The 11,184-nt window shown below is 41.6% G+C and overlaps 1 protein-coding gene across 1 annotated transcript; it reads right to left on the bottom strand.

Annotated features, from left to right (window-relative positions):
- Nucleotides 1-221: 221 nt before the first annotated feature.
- Nucleotides 222-10,371, bottom strand: card9 (caspase recruitment domain family, member 9). The gene is made up of 13 exons (XM_030723740.1): nt 10,134-10,371; nt 9,923-9,992; nt 8,587-8,724; nt 8,379-8,497; nt 8,066-8,272; nt 7,906-7,989; nt 5,113-5,346; nt 4,054-4,179; nt 3,780-3,968; nt 3,640-3,697; nt 3,432-3,559; nt 3,282-3,334; nt 222-3,202 (listed from the first exon to the last, which is right to left on the bottom strand). The coding sequence occupies exons 1-13, from the start codon at nt 10,245-10,247 to the stop codon at nt 3,115-3,117; spliced, it is 1,608 nt and encodes a 535-aa protein (XP_030579600.1). The 5' UTR covers nt 10,248-10,371; the 3' UTR covers nt 222-3,114.
- Nucleotides 10,372-11,184: the final 813 nt, after the last annotated feature.

Raw genomic sequence — 11,184 nt, 5'->3', positions numbered from 1 at the left:
TTACTGATAGCTTCTGGCTTCTCTTTTCTCTGTGTCACAAATAGTTAATAGTTGTCATGCCTATCCTAATTATGAGCTTACTGTTGTTCCACTTGCATATATACATGTGGCCCTCTGGCTTTGTGGACACACAGTCCTGCTTTACTTGTCATAGGTCTGTAGATGTTACAGTGTGGAGCTGAGAACTCAGATGCAGTCAGAATAACCAGAAAAAACACCTTTATTAGCAGATAAATAGTTGAACAAATTCCATAAACAAAGTAACATAACTATAAGCAGCAGGAGGAATACTGGGAAAAGTGTTCCACTCTGCCCAAGACTAATGGGAAGATGCCACTGTACACACACGTGCACAGAAGGGCAATCAGGGAAGTGGAGACAGCTGTGGAAAACAAGACAGGTGAAGTAAATCAAATGCGAGACTAGAGGAAGCAAAACCAAAAGCAAGGTACAAAGGATAAATAACGATCAAAATAAAGCAGGAAGTGAGAAGTGAGAATTAGATGGGAAATGCAGACACATGAATGAAATTAATATAGGAGAATCGACACAAGAGGACAGAACAAGAAACACAGACAACTAAACTCATATACAACCAGGAAGTAAGAGTGTGACTAAACACGCAAAGGAAAATGCATTAAAAAAAACAAGTAATAATAAATAAACCAAGAATCAAACTGAATAAAACTCGAAGGTCCAAAAACAGTGGGTCAAACAACCATGACATTTACTCCACAGAACAGTTCCCCAAAGACCAAAATGTCAGTTCCTGTTGACCTTTCTTCAAACTTGGGAACAGATCACATTGCATTAACAGTATTTCAATAAAGTGCTGACACAGTCTAAACAGGCTGCACAGTGATCAGTAAGACATGCATACTTAGTTTCATGTGCATCTAAGGGGAATCAGTTAGCAGTGATGAACAGTGGACAGTGGACACTAACATAAAAAAAAAATACCCTTCAGGGATTTGGAGGACACTCAATAACTGGTCTGAGTTTCGGAGCAGCACAGTAAGAGTCTCACTGTCTGATGTCTTGAGGTGAAGGTGAGAGATCAGAAGCTCTAAGGAAAACTTTGGATCACCTGTGAAAATCTTCAAATTCATCAGCAATGAATGAAAACAGAAAAGATGATGTGAGTTGATCACATTCCATCTATTTAATTCAAATTTATTTTATTTACATAAAAAATGAGCATATTTGCTCTGTATGCAACCCTTCAGTTTATCCCTTCCACCTTTAACACCTCCCTCCCAAAAAGACTGCTTTATCCTCACTGACCAACTTCTGGAAGCCTCACAAGGGGCAGCTCCCAGTGCTTGTGACCTAATCTGTAGGCATTTTGTTCGTGTAGCAGATGACCATATAAAGAAATCTGTGGCAAGCTGATGTCAGCTAATCATGGAATTAAAACAAAAAACAAAACAGTATCTAGAACAGTCAGAACTGAACTTTGGGTCGCAGGGGTTACTTCCACATAATTTTGTCATTATTTGAAACTTTTATCATGTTTATAATAGGAACAAGCAATACTGTAAATTGCATGTAGACAGAAGAGAATAAGGAAAATCAGAATATGTACACTAACAATAATTATGTTTGAATATTAATATAAAGGGCATTGAATATAACAATATTATTATGTATGAAATCATAGCTAATAAGACTGTGTGTGTTTGTGTGTGTGTAACTTGTGTATGCATGTAAGTTACAGACTACATTATCCTTTTGTTTTGGGTTTTGTGTCCAGTAACAGTCATCACAGCAGTTGATAGTGATGTGAGACCAGTTTCGATCCCAAATCATCGTATCTGAAATCAGGATCTCTTTCTGACGCAAACTAAACAGCTGATGAAAGAAACAGCAAAGTGACAGCAATGAGAGAAACAGGACAAGAACAGCAGTCTCCACGTTCACACCCACACGCCATCTGCCTACTTATACACACTACTGCAAACATCACTTCAGCCTTTATAATAACAGTTCGATTAATTTCTAGAGATGTACTACGAAGTATTTATTAAAATGTTAAAACTTTTATAAATAGTTGTTACAATAAGCATCCAGATAATGTTCTATAAACCAATTATTAAGCAGTATTAAAGGGATTAATTACAATGGTAATATCTGTTAACAGTAAAAAGAAAAAATAATTAAATTAGTAACTAAAGTATAATTAACTATCCATTTACCATCTGTTATGAATCACCAGTAAATAATGCCCTGGGTATCAGGACAGGCTCAAATATTAAAAACTTAAATAAATTATACATAAAATGTTTTATGTGCCAATGAATGGACCTGACTTCTTGTCAGCTATGATACATTATAGCCAGCGACAAAAGTACTTCCAACTTTGGGCACAATAATTTTCTGTTAGACCCAAAGTTTTGGAATTGGCAAGGGTCATTTTTAGTGGAAATTTTTTGGCTGGTTCTAGATTGTCAACTGGCACAATCTAGGGATAAATGTGTCAATTACATAGACTATATATGAAAGATGGACAACGCTTCCGGGTCTGAAAAATGAAGGTAACGTTTAAGTGCCTGAAACCTAAATTCTTTCTAATGGCCACGAGGGGGCGATTCCTCTGGTTGCAAAAAGTCTTCCTGTTGAGTTGTCAGCTCATGGTGTCGCTTTTGTCGGCTTTCTACATCCATCTCGCTACGTCAGGTAAAGAAAGCGCCTCATCATCAGTTTGTGTTGCTCTTGGTAAAATGCGGGTCATTACTGAAATAAACTGGCTAGATCTTTGTTTCTAAATTAATGCATTGTTAGCAAATAACCTGCAGAACTTTCCACTCCCATCAGTGCATTTTTGCAATTACAGCATCACACGAATTTGCATCATTTAGTAAATCTGGCCCTCAGTTTTTAAGTTGACAGCTGTGTATCGCTGCTATTAAGTTTCATTGCTTATTTCTAGTTTTGTTTTTAAGTGCTATTGGAAATTCTTATATTTGTTATGTTGAAAGTTTTATTGACCTTCATTTGCCTGTAGTACAACTTCAGTGTTGCTTCTTGGAGTTGTTTTGGTATTGTCATGTGGAGCATTTTGAGCTGCAGGCTCTGTTCTATAGCGGTAAAGTTAAACACATTCATGATGCCACATTAGTCAGAGTCAGTGATGTCACTGCTGTCGTCAAGGTTACAGGCTGCGTAGTCTGTACTATTGAACTTTGACCTGAGGGCTCGCTTCCTGTAGGAAATAAGAACACGTTCAAATGTTTGTATGTACAAATGTCTATAAATAAATTTCTTTAAAATCCAATGCTAACCTGCGGTAAAAAAAGTTTAGATGACTTCTAAGACCGACTTCTGCTTGCTCATCCTGTAAATGAACAGACAGACTGTGATTTCTCTACTCGCCACAGCTTCACTGATCATCAGTTTCATTATGTGTGTGTGAAATGAACTGGATAAATTACCCATGATGCAGTTTTAGGGGGTTTGAACTCAGACTCTTTGATTTCCTCTGCAGAATCATTCTGCTGCTGCGGAGCTGCAACCTCCTCGTTCTCCCCTGATGTCACGCTGCACACCTCCTCACTGCTGCCTGTTCACATAAAACCACTGCACATTACATCACCTCACATCACACTTCAATGTCATCTCGTCACATGATAGGATTCTGACCTTTAGCAGGGCTCTTTGCAGGCTCCTCCTCTTCCTCGCTGCTCACACTCCTCTCACACTGAGGGGAAAAAAGCCGTCATCATTTCATCATCATTTGTTCATCATTACTTCACCTCCACCCTCGTCCAGCTGCTCCTCACCTGATGAGAGTTGGAAGTGATTCTGCGGAGGCGTGTTCTCAGCTGTAGCTCCTCCCCCTGTGATCTCAGCAGGAGAACCTCCAGCCTGTCAGTTTGCTCAGTGAGCTTTCTGACATGCTCCCTGTACTGGTCCTTCTCCTGGAGGAGTATTCGTGCCTCCTCATGCTTCTCTGCCTGTGATGACAGTGCCTAAAGTACCAACCAGAGAGTGAACACTCACTGACATTCTGCTCCACCTCCTTTTCTTGTCCCTCCTCTTTGTCCACCTCCTCACCTTGTCTCTCTCCCTGATCACCTCTTCCTGCTGTCTCAGGATTTGCTTGTTTTGCTGTCGGTAGATCTTGTTGTCTCCTTTCAGCTGAGCACAGCGCAGCTCAAGTTCCTCTTTCTCCTCCAAACTCTGAAAGTAAACATATTCAGTTTCACAAATGGAGACTCATACACACTCATACAGCCTCGAGCAATTACACCTGATAGCTGACACTTGACATATTGGAGGGATTCAAATCACAGAACCATGCATATGGATTTCCTGCTACTTCCTGCTCCAATAAAACATTCTTTTACTGTGGAATGAGACCTGCGTCTGCTCAGAAACACCATGGTACACATTCATTCCTAATTAGACTCAATCCAAAACTACATATCCCTTATAGTATGTTAAAAGTCCTAATAATATATCACAAGGAGTATCTCAGAGACTGTATCACTGTATATTCACTGACTGTAGATCATGAAATGTTTAAAAGCTACATGTTGAAAAATCACATCATGATCATTTGGAGACCGTAAATGTCCCTGAATACATTAAATGTGAAGCTTCTCTAAATAACATGTGCACCTGAATATGGCATGTGTAAAAAAATGAAGTGCCAAAAACTGCAGTTCCTGTAATGGCCACTTGAGGCTGACTGCAAAAGTGAGTCCATTCTGCAGACTCTCAAAGTGATATGTCCAACATCAGAGCAAAAATAAACATGCTTAGAGCCTCTGTGGATAGTATTTTTACCTTTTTATAACTTATGTACTTGGACATTGTTAAGGTTTAAATTCAAGTAAGTGGTTGATTAACAGGTAATTGTAGCAACCAAAATGCTAACTTTACAAAGTCTAACTTGGATTACACAGTCTGTGGTACCAGTGAATGCATCATTTGTTAGATGTCCCAAAACAGTGTGTTCCCCAAATCAAATCACATGTGATCCGTTTTAAAATTAGATATACCCCCTGAGTGCATCAAATGAATTTGCTTAAAGAGACTCAGTTTGCTTTGCACTCTGATAACTGCTTGGTGTCATCATTGGTGTACTCTGAACCTCCTGCTGCTCCTCACCCTGGCTCTCTGCTCCTCTGCTCTGTGGAGTTCTCTCCTCAGTCTGAACACTGTGGAGAGAAGGTTCATCTGAGGAGCTTTACTCTTCTGCTGCGGCTGCTGTTGTAGCTGCTGCTGCTGCTTCTGTGTTTCCTCCTTTTTCTCCTGTTTTTTCTCTTCCTGTTTCTCCTCTTTCTGCTCCTCCAGTTTATCAGGGTGGAAAAAGGTCTCTGTGGGCAAAGCCTGACTCCTGCTCTGAAATACACAAGTTAACATGATAATCCACGCAGCACTCTTTTCAGGTTGTAGTCTGGGATGGGAAGTGTCTTTGTGAAATACTTGGCAATACTAAAAGCAGTTCAAGTGGCATTGAATTATCTGTTGAAGTGTAGCTATGAAAGTTGTCTTTAAATCAAACTTCAGTGCAATACAACAAAAGTGTAGTGTGAAAGGCAGATTTGGGTTAAAAAAACACACGCACACGCACAGTGGTAAGGACTGAAAGCAGGCGACCTGTCAGACTAAGATGTGAAAGTAGCGGAAGTGTCAGTTGAAGTGTAATTTATAAAAAATAATGAGGTTTTAGATAAAGCAGCAGATACATCCATCCATTCGTATCCCCTTATTCTTTTCAGGGTCGCGGGGGGCTGGAATCTATCCCAGCTGTCATAGGGCGAGAGGCAGGGTACACCCTGTACAGGTCACCAACACAGAGACAGACAGCTATACACACTCACATTCACACCTATGGGCAATTTAGAATCACCCATTAACCTAACCCCCACAGCAGATACAATGATGTGAAAAAGAACGTTTTCACATGACTGCATAGAGTCTTGTGAAAGACTAAGTACAAATTACCTGTTGAGAGGTCAAATTTGATAGCTAAGGGTCTGCCCCCAAGCATAGTGAAGACAATCCATAGTGCTAGGGCTTCATCCACTAGAGGTTTGTATGTATACAAATGTTGAGCCTTTGACCACTGGTGACATTCCTGCAGGAGCTGTCTTTCCTTTTCTATGATTAAGCTCTATTTAGCAGCTATATCTGCTTGTCTTTGATGGGATGACGCCAGGCACACACTCTCTTGCCCTCTCCCCTCGTGGGACTTGACTTTGGTGCTGGAGGTCCTTTGTGGACACTTTTTTTTTAAAACATTGAGTCTGTAGATATGAAGTTTCTTTCATACAAGACTGCACTTCTTCTCCCTTTGGCTTCTGCAAAGCTAGTGGGTGAACTTCATGCTTTGTCTGTGCATCCTTCAATTCTCTTCTGACGGTTTCGGGGTTGTAATACGCCCGAATGCTGCATATCTGCCTACGGTTATTCCTACAGCTTATAGCTCTATGGAATTTAAGCTTCTGAGTCTTTGCCCCCCTCCTTTCACATCTGAGGAGGAGAGGAGGCTTCATTCTGTGTCCAGTGCACCTGCTACAGGCCAACATTGAACACACTCAAAATGCATGCTTATGTGACCAGTTGTTTGTCTTCTTTGTTAATCCAACTAGAGGTAGAGCTCTGTCTAAACAGAGGCTCTCCCACTGGATTATGGAGGCTATCTCCGTGCATATGGCACTAAAGGTCTTGGTTTACTCAAGGTACAAGAGCACATTCCACCAGGGGAATGGCAACCTCATAGACACTTTTTAAAAGGGTTCCTGTGAGCGATATTTTTTGCTGCAGCTAGTTGGTCATCACCGCACACTTTTGTTCAGGTCTACTGTGTGGATCTGACAGCTCCTTCGGTGGCTCGGTCTGTTCCCTAAAGTAAAGGAACGAGGTACAACACTAATGTGCCCCGCCACGCAGCTGAGCTAGCTGATGAGGGGGTTTATGTGTGGGTGGGGCTGCGCATTTGTCTTCAGCCATGACATGCGGGTGGGGTGGGGTGGGGTGATATCCCATACTGTATGTGTTGTACCTCGTTCTTCTCCTTATAGACATAACTGTTCGATTTACTGCTGCGCTTGGGATTATTGTCCTGTTACATGACCCCATTTCACTCAAGCTATAGCAGTAGGACAGATGGCCTCACATTTGACTCTAGAATACTTTGGTATACAGAGGAGTTCATGCTCCACTCAAGGTGCCCAGATGATACGACTGTAAAACAAGTCCAAACCATCAAGCCTCCATAACCGTGCTTGACAGCTAGTATGAGGTGTTTGGACTGATAAGCTGTATTTGGTCTTCACCAAACAAGGCCCCGTGTGTGATGGCCAAACATCTCCCACTTGGTCTCGTCTGCCCAAAAGGACAGGGTTCCAGAGGCCTTGTTTGCAAAGTTAAGCCATGCTGCTATTTTTGTATTGTTTTTTTAGAGAGAGAAAGGGCTTTCTCCTGACAACCCTTCCAAACAAGCCATACTTGTTCAGTCTTTTTTTCTAATTGTATGTCATGAACTTTAACATTTAACATGGTCACTGTGGCCTGGAGAGTCTTAGCTGCAGCTCTTTGAATCTGTTGGAACATCCACTCACACACACAGCTGAATGCTCCAGATCAGCACACTGACAAAACTTCTGCTTTTATAGAGGTGCTCACATTTGCTCATTATCAGTTAATCATTTACATTTGATTATCAGCTCTGGGTTGCTACTTTCCCTCTTAATTCATATCGGAAGCAGTAAGGGTGTGTTTGACTTTTCACAGGACTGCACAGAGTATTGTGAAATCTTCCCTTTTCATATGCCTGTAGGTATGTGAATGAACTGCCTGTGAATGGCTCAAAGCGTTTCTAAATACAGATTCACTGTAAAAGGGTGTCGATAAATAAGCAGTGAAAGCAGTTGGTGTGCATCAGATATCTGGTACCTCCTGTAGAGGTCTGAGTGTTCGGCGTCTCAGAAGTCGAGTCTGGTTTTCTGCTCGCATCACTGTGTGTTTCAGACGCTCCACCTACACACGCAAAAGTCAGAGGTCAGACTTTATCTCTGTAGGGGTCAGCAGTATGTCATAACACAGGTCAGCTGACCTCTATCTGCAGGTCTCTGTTGGCCAACAGGGTGTTGCTCTTCTCCTGGGTCAGACTGTTGATGTCAGCCATCAGACTGTAGTTGTGATCTCTGAGCTGCTTGACCTCCTCGCTCAGCCGCTCCCGCTCATCCCGTATCTTCTGCAGGCGCTCGGTCAGCTTCTTTAGCTCGCGTTCCCGTAGCTGCTGCTGGTGAGACCACGCCTCCTGAAGACAGCACCAAGAACAAGAGAAAGCACAGTGATTGAACAAGCAAGCGTTTGTGTCATTATTGTTTTTGTCTGTTCCTCATTAATGTGGTGGCCAGGCCAACCTGATCCTTGGCAGCAGAGCAGGCCTGCTGGCGGCGCCTCCGCTCATCCTGCAGTGCCCTCTGCAGACGGCTGAGCTCCGACATCAAGAACTGAGTGAGACCCGATTCTCCCGCTGTGTCTGAACAAATAACATACAGCTGTTCAGAATCAATCTTCAATCAGTACAGTCAAAAATATCTAAACGGGTGAACATTCAGGAAGACAGACCAATGAGGATGCTGAAGGTCTTGTTGGGTTCCTTGCCAGTGATTCGGCTGTACAGCTGAGGATAATCCAGCTCCAGACTCTCCAGGAAGGCCGTGTAACCTTTGACACCTGTTCTCTGCAAAATGTCCAGTAGGGCTCCTACAAGTTAAAGGTTACAGCAAAGGTCAAGATGGGAGCAGATGTCTTTGACTCCATTGATACTAATATGACCTGGGACTGGATACCTGACCTCACAAATAACCGAAAGCTGGATGCAAGTTGTGACAAAAGCACAGCGCCATTTATGAACACACAGCAAGGGCAAGTCATCAGTTTTGGCCATGCTGACGTGCATAAGAACGAGAACGGCAGCCAAACACTGCTTTATGAATGTGACATATTCAAAGTGACTATGACGTGACCTGCGTGACTCAGACATCACCATAGCCACATCTATGGATGTTTTTTGTATTTACAGCAAGTCTCTATATTTGGTGATGTTATGTTCACTCTTTTTTGCTTTATTTTTGTGTGTGATGCCATAATTTATTTAGCAAATGTTTTTCTCTCTTTCGCCAGAAAAACTGGTTTCTTCATGACACAATGAAACCAGTGTCAGCAACATCCTGCCAAGTTGCAGAGGAACCACATTATTACAACTTCCTAATATTTTTAGACCATTCTGACCACAATTCCAGTTCTCGGTGAGGACTATTCTTTGTCTTGCACAGAAATGCCACTTGATGCTGGTAGTCACCATAGACTCTCATGTTAAAATGGCCAGCTTTACAGTATTAAAAAGGCCGTTTACATTTACATTTTATGCATGCAGTTTTCTAACTAAGCGTTATTCAGACAGTATTAACGATGGCCAGTGAAGATGGGGCATTTTATTTAGTTTTATTTTTATTTAGTGATTTAATTATACTCACGTGCTCTTCCAGCTACATATTGCAAGTATTTACCTGTACCCAACAGTTACCTGAACCTAAATTTCATGAGAATTAATTAAATATTCCTGTGTTTTTGCAGGTTTTTTCTTTTAAAAAAAAATAATAATAATACATGTCCTCTGATAACATCATCAGAGTTCTGACTTGTTAAATGAACTGGTTCTTCAATTTTCTACTCTACATGAGCACTCAAAGCACTTTATACAGCTAGTCTCATTTACCCACTCATACAAGCACTTCACAACAAAAAGCATACAGTGTATTTTTGGTAGAAATGCTTCCAGGTGTTCTATATCAGGTTCTTGAAACAAAGCTTAGAAGTCTTTGTGGATCAGGTTCATGCTGAACCTTTTTAAAACTGACAGTTTGTATTGGTTTCAATCTGGTATGAAATAAAAACATACCAACTTTTCGCCTCCTGATGACAAGGGTAGGGTCATTGAAAAGCTGCTCTTCATCCTCAGCACTGATCACCTGACAAGGCAGACCACATAAGAAGCAATCATCACCTGAGAAAGAGGAGTAGCAGGAGCAACAACCAGAGGCGCACAAAGGAGAATAGAGTAGCAAAGCGGCAGGAGGAGGAAGAGGAGGCAGGCAGGAACAAGTCTATACCTGACACTGGCGGAGGTAGGGAGTGATTCTTGAAGGATCGATGGTTTTGATTAGCAGCATCCTGAAGTCGTCCAGCTGCAGCCAGCAGAGGTCGTCCTCACTCACTCCATCCATCGCGATTACACACTGTGGAACTACACGGAGCGCACTGGATACACACCTGCTGCTGTGTTTCTTGCTGCTGTCTGACACACCCGCCTCTCTCTCACGGTGCCTCTGATTTTTCTGGGCAAGTCGTTGGGGGCACTTCTTGTTTTACCGTCAGTCTCCGCCTCGTTTAACTGACTCTGAGCTGACTGATACAACTCACTTGAGTCCACCAATCAGATCACAGCTGTTTAATACTGACACACTAAGCTGACTGTCCACATTTACTGCTCATACTTTGGTTACATGAAGTTCAAATGGTTTATAAAATCATTAATGTTTACAACACTTCCCAGTCTGTGTACAGACCCACTTTATTTTTTCTTCTGCATTAAGCCTTTTTAATTTTTGTGTTAGCTTATAGAACCACTTCATTTGATTATTTTTAATCTCACTTAGCTCCTTTGCTTTCACTTTTTTAACTGAGCTCTTCTCAATGACTTTTCCTTTATTGAGTTATATTCTGTTATTAAGTTATCATTCACTTAGCGCTGCTATCAGGGGGTTAAAGTGGGATTTAGCATGTGGGGTAACCATAAGATCTGGTGTAGTAGTGAAGTGTGGGCTCCAGTAGATTTTCCTTAGTGTACAGACTGTGATCAGCTGAGCTGTGCTGCTGCTCTTTGTGGATTTAGCCAACTGAATTCAACAAGATATAAGATTTTTCACCTCTCTCTGTGAAATACAGTACCTTTGACTAGCAGACACATTTTGTGACAAACTGTGTGTAAAGAGTTTGCGTGTTTGCTGATATTTGTTGAGGTGCGACAGGAGCCAGAGGCGGGGTATACCGGGGTATACAGGTCGACAGTCATGAATAATGCTGTTTAAACTCATTAGCAGTTTTACAATAATTGCCTAATTAATGTTTATAAATGCACTACAGCATTTTTTTCCACAAAGA

This window comes from Archocentrus centrarchus, unplaced genomic scaffold (genome assembly GCF_007364275.1).
Source record: "Archocentrus centrarchus isolate MPI-CPG fArcCen1 unplaced genomic scaffold, fArcCen1 scaffold_27_ctg1, whole genome shotgun sequence".
Classification (NCBI taxonomy): domain Eukaryota; kingdom Metazoa; phylum Chordata; class Actinopteri; order Cichliformes; family Cichlidae; genus Archocentrus; species Archocentrus centrarchus.
This window is presented reverse-complemented; position numbering and strand designations above follow the sequence as displayed.

Bases quoted from the DNA above. Each gene is read 5' to 3' on its own strand.
- card9 (XM_030723740.1), bottom strand. From the start codon at position 10,247: ATGGATGGAGTGAGTGAGGACGACCTCTGCTGGCTGCAGCTGGACGAC. The intron at 8,725-9,922 runs GTATGTTTTTAT...TTTAACTTGTAG, and splicing joins CATCAGGAGGCGAAAAGTTG to GAGCCCTACTGGACATTTTG. The intron at 3,203-3,281 runs GTTAGCATTGGA...TATTTCCTACAG, and splicing joins CTAAACTTTTTTTACCGCAG to GAAGCGAGCCCTCAGGTCAA.